This window comes from Pantherophis guttatus, chromosome 4 (assembly GCF_059756535.1).
Source record: "Pantherophis guttatus breed Tessera chromosome 4, ASM5975653v1, whole genome shotgun sequence".
NCBI lineage: Eukaryota > Metazoa > Chordata > Lepidosauria > Squamata > Colubridae > Pantherophis > Pantherophis guttatus.
The window spans coordinates 22198397-22212184 of record NC_142066.1 but is presented as its reverse complement, the minus strand read 5'-3'; the positions used below and the strand labels follow the sequence as shown (position 1 = coordinate 22212184).

Genomic DNA, 13788 nt, shown 5'->3' with positions numbered 1-13788 from the left:
GGATGGAGGCTCTGAAGCAGTAGGCGTGAACTTAAATGGACTCCAGAGGATGGTAGAGGACAGGAAGGCCTGGAAGAACATTGTCCATGGGGTCACGATGGGTCAGACATGACTTTACAACTAGCAACAACAAAAACAACTGCCTACAATAGTCTTCTATGGATATCCAATTTTTTTTTTTAAAGAATTATCTCATTTTCAGGGATTTTCACTATCTTTCAACAACTTCTTTTATCTTACAGGTAGTAAGCCAGATGGGAGCTGAGAATTTCACCTCTGTTAAAGAATTCATGTTGGTGGGACTCACAAGTCATCGAGGGACCCAGCTTCTGCTCTTTGGGGTGTTCCTCCTCATCTACTTGCTTATCCTTTTTGGCAACCTGCTGATCATCATTTTGGTATGGGCTGATTCCCAGCTACATACACCCATGTACTTTTTTCTTAGCAATCTTGCTGCGATGGAGATTGGGTTGGTTACCAGCACGCTGCCTCAGATGTTGGCTCATCTGGTCACCAGGAATGGAGTTCTGTCCTTAACGCGTTGCATGCTGCAAGGTTACTTTGGATTGAACATAGGCAGTGCTGAAAGTTTGCTGTTGGGTGTCATGGCCTATGACCGTTACTTGGCCATCTGCTCTCCCTTGTTGTATGCTACAGCCATGAGCAAGCTCCACCAGGTCCTGCTTGTCAGCACATGCTGGATCATTGGCTTTGCATTTTCCATGATTTATGTCGTCAGTATTTTTCGTCATTCTTTCTGTGGTCCTAATCTCATTGACCACTTCGGGTGTGAACTGCCTATTGTGCTGAATCTTGCATGTGGTGACATAAAAATGACTAAAGCCATTGTCTCTGGTTTATCAGCATTCATGGTTTTCATCCCCCTTTCAATTATCTTGTCTTCCTATGGATTCATTCTGCATTCTATATTGAACATGCGGTCAACTGCACGAAGGAGTAAGGCCTTCTCCACTTGTGGGTCCCACCTTACCGTAGTCATCTTGTTCTATGGCACCGTTATTTCTATGTACATTATCCCCCACCCAGACTCAGGTTCTGCTCACAACATGGAAATGACCATCTGTTATCTAGTAGTTACTCCCCTGCTTAACCCTGTCATCTACACCTTGCGGAACAAGGAGATTCATTCAGCAGTGATCAAGATGGCGAGAAGATGGCGCTTAGAGCAATGAATATGACCCTGGACATCTTGCTGGGCTGGTGTTTTGTTATGTTTTCTTTCAACTGAGGGAGGCTGACTATAAAAATAATACTAGACTGTTTTAACTGTTCCTGCTCTTTTGTAAGGATGATGAGGTGGAAAAGCAGGCAGGAAAATAGACTGGAGTAGAATGGAATGGAATGGAATGGAGTGTGGAGTGTGGAGTGGAACAGAACAGAACAGAACAGAACAGAACAGAATAGTTGGAAGAGACCTTGGAGGTCATCTAGTCCAACCCCCTGCTCAGGCAGAAAACCCTGTACCATTTCAGGCAAATGGTTGTCCAATCTCTTCTTTAAAACTTCCAGTGTTGGAGCATTCACAACTTCTAGAGGCAAGTTGTTCTGAAGCAAGTAAGCCCAAATACCAGTAAATTGATATCAAAGGATGGGTAGATTGACCTTTAGTTGTTTGTATCTCTGTCACAAGATTAGGAAAGTACCAACTTCTTGCTAAATGTACTTGTATGCTTAATGACCTTTGTATCATATTATTCTGTAACACAATATTTGGCACGTGAGGAATTCTGAAACTAGCAGATGGTGTAAGATATGCAAGATATAACCCTATATGGAATATGTACCGAAAGATAACTTCTTTTTATATCCTGTTTTGATGTGCTGTATCTTGATACATATAAGGAAATGTAAAGCTTCAGTAAAACTAGAATTGCAAAACCTATAAAAGATAGACTCCGGGCATAGCCCAGGGTTCAGACTTTGCCAAACTATTACTCTGAACCTTTGCTAGCAAATAAACCTGTGTTCTCCAACTTTCGTGGTCTTGTCTCCTGATTTTGGGAACGTGGAGTTCCCGCAACAGTTCCACTGATTAATTCTTCTAATTGTCACAAAATTTCTCCTTAGTTCTAGGTTGCTTCTCTCCTTGACTAGTTTCCATCCATTGATTCTTGTTCTGCCCTCAGGTGCTTTGGAGAATAGCTTGACTCTCTCTTCTGCCACCAATAGCCTCCCACCGACCAGTTCGTTCCCACAGAGAGGGCCTCCTCAGGGTGCCATCAGCCAAGTTATGTCGGCTGGCGACGCCCAGGGGGAGGGCCTTCTCTGTGGGAGCCCCAGCCCTGTGGAATGAACTGCCCCCGGAAATTCGTAAGATCTCCGACCTCCGGGTGTTTCGCTGCGCATTGAAGACCCTGTTGTTCCGCCAGGCCGGACTATCAACACAATAGTTTTAAATTGGGGTATTTAAATTTATTGGGGTTTTAAATTTGAGCCACTTATTTAATTATTTTAAATTTTATATCATTGTTTTGTCTGTGTTTTTAAATAGGCTGTACACCACCCTGAGTCCTTCGGGAGAAGGGCGGTATAGAAATAAAATTATTATTATTATTATTATTATTCCTTGTGGCAACCCCTGAGATTTTAGAAGAGTTCTATCATGTCACTCCTAGTCCTTCTTTTCATAAATCTAGACAAAGCCAATTCCACCAACCATTTCTTATATGTTTTAGCCTTCAGGCCTTTGATCATCTTAGTTGCTCTTCTCTGAACTTTTTCCAAAGTCTCAACATCTTTTTTGTAGTATGGTGACCAAAATTGGTTGCAGTATTCTAGGTGTGGTCTTACTAGGGTTTTATAAAGCAGTATATTTGAGATTAAGGTTAATGTCAAGGTTCCAAGTAATACCCCCAATGAAAGGAGACTCCGAGGCTTGAAGTTCCTCAAAGTTCCTTTTTATTAGAGATGTCATATTGGCACATCTGGGAAAACCCGAATCTGAAAGCTTCCAGGTTTTTCCCACCCAAAGGAAAGTTCAAGTCCCTTCCCAGCACCCACACGTCCATCATATGGCCCAATCAAACCACTGTCTGAATGAGAGATACCTCCCCGTCCCAACCCTCCAGATGCAGGGCAAGATGTCCTTCACTCCCTGAGAAAGGAACGTTATTTTGACTATATATCACCCATGCTCCATACAATCCCCGCTCCCAATTTCCCACAGTAGTAAATGTGGCAGGCCTGAAGACCCAATGCAAAAGATTGCTTCCAAACCTTACATGTGGCATTTATTGACAAAATATGAACATATCCCAGAAAAACAGGAACATGTGAGAAAGGAATTCAGGATTGCCCTGTCATGATACTTTTTGGTGTAAGAGAAAGAAAGGGGAAATGCTGTTAGGTTTTCAAGATATAAACACTCCATATCAATAAAGTAGAGTTCTAATATTTCTTGTAAACTCCGTTCCTTCTCTTGGCCCTCATCAAAGGAGTGACAAAGAGTTGTGACGAAATAATTTTTGTGCTTTTGAGTAAGTCTTGATTCCTGGTGATTCTGTGAACAAGTCCATGGAGTTTTCCTAGCAATATTTTTCACCAATGGTTGTCATTGCCTTTTTCCTAGGACCGAGAAAAAGCAACTCCTTTCTCATCCAGCTAGCTTTATGCCAAAGGTTGAACTAGAGCTCACAGTCTTCCAGTTTCTAGCCTGATGTCTTAATTACACTTAACTGGTTCTTGATGAAATGATAAATTTCTCCATTAGTACAATTCAAATAGTCATTTGGACACTTTCTCATATGGAAAACAGGTAAAGAACTAAACTAACTGATCTGAGCTCCATGAATTTGGATCAGAGGTGATATTCAGCAGGTTCTGACCAGTTCTGGAGAACTGGTAGCAGAAATCTTGAGTAGTTCAGAGAACCGGTAAATACCACCTCTGACTGTCATGCCATGTCATGCCACGCCCACCAAGCCATGCCCACAGAACCAGTAGTAAAAAGTTTTGAATCCCACCACTGATCTGGATAAACACTAAAAGATGATTATAGTTATAGTATAAGTATGGTAAGAATTTCTGAATTCTTTGGGCTAAAAACAAGTTGATAGTTGCAGAAAGTAAGAAAAAGAAAGAGAAATAATACACATTAAAGCAAATGAAAAGAGAGAAACACTATCCTTGTTAAAATAAGCCTGACATTTTGTGAAATATCCCTAAATAGAACCAGTTAATATTTAACATTAATTGTTCATTCAATATTGTTATATAAAATTTGAATTTTTGTCAACCAACATTTACACTGAGTATAATATTAATCTAATTTTCTACTTCTCCAGTTAAGATTGTACTTCCAAAACAACGAATGTGACAATAGGTATAATCTTAGTACTATACATTTAGAATTATCATTTTGAAGGGCTGATAGATTTTAAACAATTTGTCTATTCTCAAAACAAAACAAAATTATAGTACTATCAATCAAATGCTAAATATATTTCATCTCAGTAGCAAAGTAATTGGAAAAAATAACTTTCTGGCCTCAAAAATAAAACCCCCATCTTATTCTACATCAAAACAAAATGGCTACCTAAATATTGATATGAGATAATAGGAATTAGTTGAACTGAATGTTTCTAAAAGCATATTGTTTTTTGGAGTAGAGTAGGGGTGTTAAACTTGCATCATCACAGCATCGTCACATGATATATCATGACTTTTTCCCTCTTTTCTAAACTGGGTGTGAGTGTGGCCATAGCATGATGCATCCGGCCTGCGGCCCATGAGTTTGACAGCCCTGGAGTAGAGTTTCTGGGGAAGAAAGGCAGACTGAAGACAGCTTCATGAAAAGCAGAGCCAACTTTTGCAGCAAAGTTTGGCTCCAATTGAAAAAAAGATGTGAAGCTGAAGAGAGTTCCAAACTGCTCTCCGTACAAATGTTTCCCATGAAAAAAACTGCATGATACCAGTGTTTCAATATTTGAGGGGCTGCCACAAAGAAGAGGGGTCGATCTATTTTCCAAAGCACCTGAAGCCAGGAAAAGAAACTATGGATGGAAAGCAAACAAGAAGAGAAGCAACCTAGAACTAAGGAGAAGATTCCTGACAGAACAATTAATCAGTGGAACAGCTTGCCTTCAGAAATTGTGGGTGCTCCATCACTGGAGGCTTTTAAGGAGATATATTTGTTTGAAACGGTATAGGGCCGTGATGGTGAACCTATGGCAAGCATGCCCAAAGTGGCACACGAAGCCTTGTTGCCCAGCACATGTGGCCTTGCCTGTTTGTCTTCCGGGTTTCTGGCACATATTCATGCGTGACGATCAGCTGTCCTTCATGCGTGCAGCAGTGCAGAAAACTGGTGTGGACATGCATGCCAGACAGCTGATTGTCTGGGATGCATTCTTGCTAGAACCCGGAAGATCGGTTTTTCCAGAGTGTGGCCCTGATGAGCGCAGCCCTGACGAGTGTGCATGTACGATGTTTCTGCGCTCACTGGTATAGGGTCTGCCTGGAAAGTCATTGTGTGAGTACTGTCAATATTTAATACAAGAAAATGAAGATGTATTTTTTAAGAATTTAAAATAAACAGCAATACATTGTACTGAGTTCTGACGCCACCATGTGGCAAGGGAGGAATAGAAAAGGGAGGAATAGAAAAAGAGAACGGGCCCCTGCAACAATTGAGAAGAGGGGACTACATATCAAGGATACTGGAATTGGGTCAAAACCTTGTTAATCAGTATGACTCTACCCTAGGTCAAAACTGCTGGTTGTGTTTACCTGCTAGTCCTTCATCTTATCATGCTGTCCCAGTTGAGCAAGATCTCTGGGAAAGGACAAAGGCTACCCTAGTCCTTAAAAAGGATATTAGACACAAAGCAGCAACATCAAAGTTTCAAGGAGATTTTTATAAGGCATTCCAACAGCTGGGAAAAAGCTGCCTCCCTATTGCTGGCCCAATAGCCACAGGTGTGGAACTCATAGGGTCACCTTCCCTGTGTATAAAGAGACATCAGAAACCTGGTAGGCCTATAGGATACCTGACAAAAGAACAATGTCCATCAGAAGTGTACCTTGGTCCTAGAATGAACCTTAGGGATGTAAAACTAACCAAAGATCTTTTTCCTTCTGCACACTTTCTCATCACCACCAACTGCCATCATCACAAGATGGGCAGGATGGAAGAGGTCCTGGAATGTATCCAAGGAAAGGTGCCCCAGTCTATTCCAACCCCCTTGCTTCCCTATCTGGCTTTTCATTAGGTCCAGCACAGGTTTATGTGTCTTCTTTTCCCCTGGGAATACTACCTCCCGGTATCTTTTTGAAGGTCCAATCCTCAGAGATAAGCAAAAGGACCCTTCACTAGAAGTCCCATTACAGCCACTTGCTGGAATGTTTGTGGCGGGGACTTTTGGGGTCTGGACTAATGAAAAAAACCATCGGACCCATGCTTTCTCCATGAACATAGGCATATGTGTAAAGGTAAAAGGAGTTTTCTTCTTTTGCCGGAAGGATGCGTATTTATGTTTGCCAACAATTTGGACTGGAACATGCACACTAGTACACCCTTTTTCTAAAATAGGTGTTGTCAGTGGAGAACATACCATCCCTGTTCCTCTCATGGGGCATGTTCAGAAATGGGCACCAATCCTAGTCCCACAATTAGTAATCATGGAGATAGGACCTGCAGTTGGAATAGGTATAGGTGGAGTGACACACTCAGTAATACAGTTTCAGCAATTATCAGAGGAGCTCCAAGAAAGCCTGAACCAAATTGCTGGAACCCTGGTAGAAGTCCAAGACCAGATTGATTCATTGGCACAGTGGTCCTACAAAACCAACGTGCCTTAGACTTCCTAACCGCAGAGAGAGGAGGTATGTGTATATTTCTGGGAGAATACTGTTGTTTCTATATGCATAAATTAGGTGTGGTCAGGGAAATTGCCAAGGATTTGCAGGATAGGGCTTCCAAGATAAGTCAGAGGTTACAAACAACTGACAGGTGGTTTTCTTGGTTGCCTGGATCCAGCTGGATTAAACAAATGTTATTCTTGTTGATATGGCTGTGGCAGGCCTAGCTTTTATTCCTTGTGTAATCCCTGTGCTGAAACAGCTATCTATCAGAGCAATGAAAGAGATACAGACTGCGAAGGAATTAGTTTTGACAGAGCGCTTTCTTGAAGATAAAAACTCTGAAACAGACACATATGTAGAAATGGAGTCTGGGAAAGAATGGAGGGAGTACCTCCAAGGATTAAGAGAGTGAAGATCAAGAAAACCTATCTCTGGCCTAGATTAATCATATTTTGTTAGATATTATATGTTAGCTTTGTTTATCCAAAGGAATGGAATGATATTTACTAAAGAGTTGAACATGTAAGGAATGGTGAAAGTTTCTGCATGGAAAAACTTTCAAAGTGGGGAATAATGTGGATAAAAGAAGGAATCATACACAGTAAGATACATGAACTGTAGGAAACCCTCTCTATTCACATTATTATAAGAGAGAAAAGTGCTTGCTTGAAGATTATATTAAAAATCAGATAAACCCCATTAAGTGGTAATATATCTTCTGATGAGACCTAGATGTCATGGAAGCCATATGGAAAACATCTGAGTGACCTCACTGTGAATGACACAAGGATATATATGTTACAAAGAGTTACTTAATCCAATAAATTTACCCAAGGACAGCAGTAAATTTCCCATTAGCAACTACAAGCACTTAAGGAAGGTTGTCTAAGCTAAGATAATCTTATAAACTAAAAATAATAGTTTACTAATGGTTTAGTAATTAGGAAGTGTGTCAATTATCATATGACAGGTGTGTGTTAGCCATATATGGAGAATGTATGATCTCATGTTAACCATATATGGAAACTGCATGATCTCACCAAATCCTTTGTCTTAGAAATGTATAAAAACAGTTGTATCAGAGTTCTTTCCTTGTTCAAAGCTTCAACAAAGTGTAATAAAAGTTGGAGCATTATCTTCTTGAAGTTTTTTTCTTTAAAAGCTGATATAAAATGGATATAAATATAACACTACCCGGGTGTTCCTATTGCTGTATACCATTCAGTTCTCTAAATGTTAATAATTTTAAAATGATATTTCTGAAGTCTTTGAAAAAGTTTCATGTTTAAAACTGAAGAGGAATAAGCCAGAGGTGAAGAAGCTTCTTTGATGAGAAACGAAACATCTTCAAAGAAAAAACAGAGTCTACTGCTTACATTTCACAAATTTCGATTACTCTGGAATATTGTTTATAAATCCATGTTGATCCCAACTGAACAATGAATATTTATTATCACAGATTGACCATACCATGTTGTTGTTGTTGTTGTTGTTGTTGTTGTTGTTGTTGTTGTTGTTGTTAGTTGCGAAGTCGACCCATCTCGACTCCATGGACAACGTTTCTCCAGACCATCCTTCATCTACCATCCTCTGGAGTCCATTTAAGCTCATGCTGACTGCTTCAGTGACTTCATCCAGCTACCTCGTTCACTGTCGTCCCCTTCTTCTTTTGCCCTCAATCGTTCCCAGCATTAGGCTCTTCTCCAGTGAGTCCTTCCTTCTCATTTGGTGGCCAAAGTAGTTGAGTTTCATCTTCAGGATCTGGCCTTCTAAAGAGCAGTCAGGGTTGATCTCCTCTAGGACTGACTGGCTTGATCACCTTGCAGTCCAAGTGACCCTCGGGAGTCTTCTCCAGCACCATAGTTCAAAGGCCTCAATTCTTCGGCATTCTCCCTTCCTTATGGTCCAACTTTCACAGCCATACATTGCAATTGGGAAAACCATAGTATGACAACCTTGACAACCATACCATAATCTGTTCTAAAGTTTTGCCCAGTATCAATGATAGCTGACTAGTTATCGATTCCTCTTTTTCCAAAGTATTTTTTTTGAAAACAATAATGCTGGTTGGGAAATGCTGGGAATTGATGTCTGTACTTCTTGGTTGTTAAGGTTGAGAAACATTCTACCAGGAAATGTGCTTCTAAATTATCAATGACATTTGACTATGAATACATGTATAAAAGATTGCATAGTAAAAGCTACAAACAGCATGTTCTACTAGGTATACTAATAACAGATATTAGGCATTCAGACAAACTACTACAGTATTTAATTACTTCATTTACATTTCATATTTCTAAATCACCCATGTACCTCTAAGAGGGGCTGTAATATAATGTATTGTATTATTGTATTGTATTATACTACTATACTACCATCAATGAGCAGTGGTTAGAAGGCAATACTGCAGGCTACTTCTGCTGATGGCCAGCTGCCAGCAGTTCGGCAGTTCAATTTTCACCAGCTCAAAGTTGACTCAGACTTCCATCCTGCCGAGGTTGGTAAAATGAGGACCCAGATGGTTGGTGGCTGTAGGCTGACTGTAAACCACTTAGAGAGGGTTATAAAGCACTGTTCAGCAGTATATAAATTTAAATACTATTGTTCGTGTTATTGCTATTAAATACCATACAGTATGGTATGGTACAGTACGGTACCATGCCATGCCATGCCATGCCATGCCATGCCATGCCATGCCATGCTATACCATACCATACCATACCATTCATTATTCTTATTATACTTATATCACATCACATCACATCATATCATATCATGCCATATCATTATATTGTAAGATTTGAGGGACATGGATGGTTTAAAAATATGAAATTTATGAAATATAGAGGAAATAAATGAATATTGATCTTGTCTGTGGAAATCCTCATTCATTCAGGTCATCCAGGCCTACAATCTTCTCCAGATCTGGTTGAATGATGGAAAATGGAAGGAACTGAAGAAGATTTTTGGGTTGGAAGTGAAATATCTTCAAGCAAATACAAAGAAAGTCCAACTGCCTTTTGGAAAAAGCACCTTTGGGATTGAGTTTGTTTGAATGCCTGATTTTCATGAACATCATATTAAAATATTCAGCACTTATGGAAACAACAACAAAACACCAAAATGTCCATTTTCTTCTTCATAGAATCATTTAGGAGATGGATAGTGTCTTTGAGATGAGCCAAGAAATCTTTATCATGTAGTGTTGGGGCATGATACCCTCTCTCCAGATGCACATCTCAGAGAAAGAGCAAAGAATGCTGATAGGCTGGAAAATATATCAGAAGGCAAACAGAATTCTGGGAAAGGACCAAGTGTTATGTATTGAATATATATATACTTGTGTTAAGCCCTGCTAAATGAAAGTTGACCCTAACTGTTAACTCCAACTGTTTTGGAGGGAAACTTAGAACATGCATATTTGGGCGAGCTTTTTCAAGAATTATGATTGAATGAAATTACCGGCATTTTCCTGCTGTTCCTCAGTTCCAGTTTTGAGTCAATAAATGCTGCTGTAGCTATGCTGGTCTGCGTTTTGCCCTCGGAAGCCCACTACACAATAGACAGCGTAAGATAAAGAGAGTGTATAGAAAGAAACTGTGTTCATGACATTTTGGTCACCACACTATAAAAAAAACATGTTGAGACTGTAGAACAGGGATGTCAAACTCATGGCCTGCAGGCCAGATACGTCACGTGCTGACCATGCCCACCCCTGGTTTAGCGAAGGGGGAAAAAGTCCCAATATGTCATGTGACAATGACGTGACAATGTGAGTTTGACACTCCTGCTATAGAAAGAATGCTGAGTAGAACAACGAAGATGATTAGGGGACTGGAGGCAAAAACATATGAAGAATGATTACAGGAATTTAGCATGGCTAATCTAGTGAAGAGAAGGACCAGGGGAGACATGACAGCAGGGTTCCATTACTTGAGAGGTTGTCACAGAGAGGAGGAGGCCAATCTATTTTCCAGAGCACCTGAAGGCCAGACAAGGAATAATGGATGGAAACTAATCAAGGCGATATTCAACCTAGAAATAAGGAGAATTTTTCTGACAGTGAGAACACTCAACCAATGGAACAGAAGTTGCCTTCAGAAGTTGTGGAAGCTTCATCAATGGAAGCTTTCAAAATGAGACTAGACTGCCATCTGTCAGAAATGGTGTAGGGTCTCCTGCTTGGGTGATGGGTTGGACTAGATGACCTACAAGGTTCGTTCCAGCTCTGTTATTCTGTAAATTCTGTTGGCTATTCATTATTTTACCTCTGTTGATACATTCAAATAATGTTCTGTCCTTGATTTAAGAAACCCAAGAGGTCAAGATGAGGAGCAACAAGGCAGGAACAATTTAGTGGAAATGCCCCTAGAGACCACAGGAATTTCATTGGGATCATGATCTCATAGCAATTTTCTTTCAAAGTTAAAGTTAAAGAGAAAAGTTAAAGAGAAAGAAAAGCAAAGAAAGTTTTGTATTCCCAATGGTATCATGCAGAATTCTTATTGATCTGTATGTGCTCATATACATTCTAAATAATTACAAGACTTCTTCAGAGAGTATATGATTCTCCTATGAGAAGAGAATAATATACTTATGTTCATGTTCTTAATGGTCATGAATATGTTGAGCTCCTTGTCACCTTTGGTGACAGTTTCTGCAGGGTCTTCCAAGAGAGAACCACCAATTCCAGAATAGATGCACAATGTCTGGCTTTCATAAAAAGCATGTGGATCATCCATCTTACTGGGCACTTTAGTAGCAACTGATAACACACTTGGCTCTTCTTCTTTTTTTTTTTTGATGGATGAAGAACATCTTGTGAAGCAGAAAGGTAAAATTCTCTTCTTCCATTGGAGAAAACAGATACATTCTTTCCTGATCTTACCTGAACAGGAGTTCCTTTATAATCTCATCATGAAATTCTGCTGAGATATCCTTTGTTTTCCTAGAAAAATAATCTGTGTTACTATAATAAAGAAAGCTTAATATGGGCATGTTCTAACTTGTTTCCTAATTTGAATTTAATTGAAGTAAAGTTTGATTAAGCAAACACAGATATTTCTTTTCTTTTGGATAGACCCTAGAACTTTTCCTCTCACAAGTATTACTTCTTAAACTGTTACTGAATGTATATATTGTGTGTCAGAATAATATTCAAGCAATGCTGAAATAGAATCTTTCAAGAAACTCATAACTATATTGTTTTATTTTGGTGCCTATCCCTGAGTTTCAAGCCAGGGATAGAACTGCCTTATGTATATTTTCCAGCATGGGAAAATGTTTGCAGTTTCTAAAACTCTGGTCATTTTTGGAGACTACTACTAAGCCTGCAAAAGTTCATAAAGTCTTATTTAAGTCAATTGCAAAAAGTCAGTCTGTCAGGACTGCAGTAACTGAAAAAAAAAAGAAAGCTTAAAATGAAGTCAAATATTTAGAATTGTCTGAGAAGCAAAAAAAAAAGAAAAAAAGAAAAAAAAAGAGCCCACTTAATTGCTATGGCAGTTGGCAAAAACAAGACTTCATCCCAATTGTTAAGATTCTCATTAACATGATATTTATACAGCAAATTTATTTTGCTCCAAATATAGGAAAACTGATAGGGAAAAAGAAGACCAGGAATAATTTTTTACCTGATCGTAGTTTTGTTGTTCCCTGCATCAAAGCACCCTTATCTTCAAATGTTGATAATATTTCCTGGAATAATTCCTGATATGAGAATGGCTATTATATTTTGGTGTAATTCCATATTTTGAAAAATGATAATCAGTCTAATTGTCCCTCATTCTTTTTCCTTCTCCTCAGACAGGAAGCCATGACAGATGCTGAGAACTTCACCTCCGTCAAGGAATTCATCCTGCTGGGACTCACCAGCCAGAGAAAAATCCAGCTTCTCCTCTTTGGGATCATTCTTATCATCTACTTGCTTACAGTTTTGGGGAACTTGCTAATCATCATATTGGTGCAGGGTGATGTAAATCTCCACACACCCATGTATTATTTTCTTTCCCAACTTGCAGGGGTAGATATCTGCTATGTTACCAGCACCATGCCTCTCATGTTGACTCAGCTCCTGGCAGATGATGGAACCATTTCTTTCACATTCTGTATGATCCAGATGTACATAGCCTTGGCTACGGCTGCTGTTGAGATTCTCCTGTTGGGGGTCATGGCCTATGACCGCTACCTGGCCATCTGCCGACCTTTACTTTACCCTGTTCTCATGGGCAAACACTGCCAGTTGCAGTTCACTTTAGCATGCTGGATCATAGCTCCTCTGATCTGTGTGATTTGCATTGTGTGCCTCATTTGCCAAAACTATTGTGGTCCCAATCGGATCGATCATTTCATATGTGAGTTGCCAGTGGTGTTGAAACTTGCATGTGGTGATACAAATATTACTGAGGACATCATTTTTGGCATAGGCTCATGTGTCCTTTTGGTTCCCCTTTCTTTTATATTGACCTCCTATGGATTTATTCTTCACTCTGTGTCACAAATGAAATCACGTGTTGGGAGGCACAAGACTTTCTCTACCTGTGTCTCCCATCTCCTTGTGGTCTCCTTGTTTTATGGCCCTTCCATCTGCATGTATCTGCTTCCAAAGTCTGATTCAGCACCTAATCGCGATAAACAAATTGCAGTCTTCTATGTTGTGATCACTCCTCTCCTCAACTCTATCATTTATACTCTGCGAAATAAGGACATTCATAGGGCAGTGGCCAAGATCTTGTGAAGAAGGACCTTTGAACAAAACTTATAGGGTTTTTGTCATGATTAATGAACCTAAATAAAAAAAAGCCCTGATGATCTAACAGTGGCTGATTGTGAGTATTGCTCTGCAATAATTTGAAAGTCTGTGTTTGTCAACCTTTAAATCAACTCCATTCTGTGGATGATCTATCTCTCAGCCTAGTCTTTACTCAGTAATGGTGTTGAGATGTTAAAACCTCAAAGTGTAGC

General features: G+C 39.6%; 2 protein-coding genes across 2 annotated transcripts; both read left to right on the top strand.

The window, feature by feature from the left end:
* The first annotated feature begins 254 nt into the window (after positions 1–254).
* On the top strand, positions 255–1193 carry LOC148113884 (olfactory receptor 5P56-like). The gene has a single exon (XM_087893511.1). The coding sequence runs from the start codon at positions 255–257 to the stop codon at positions 1191–1193; it is 939 nt and encodes a 312-aa protein (XP_087749637.1).
* Positions 1194–11762: 10569 nt separating this feature from the next.
* On the top strand, positions 11763–13561 carry LOC148113883 (olfactory receptor 2W1-like). Its single transcript, XM_087894473.1, has one exon. The coding sequence runs from the start codon at positions 12641–12643 to the stop codon at positions 13559–13561; it is 921 nt and encodes a 306-aa protein (XP_087750599.1). The 5' UTR covers positions 11763–12640.
* The last annotated feature ends 227 nt before the right edge of the window (positions 13562–13788 follow it).

Bases quoted from the DNA above. Each gene is read 5' to 3' on its own strand.
- LOC148113883 (XM_087894473.1), top strand. From the start codon at position 12,641: ATGACAGATGCTGAGAACTTCACCTCCGTCAAGGAATTCATCCTGCTG.
- LOC148113884 (XM_087893511.1), top strand. From the start codon at position 255: ATGGGAGCTGAGAATTTCACCTCTGTTAAAGAATTCATGTTGGTGGGA.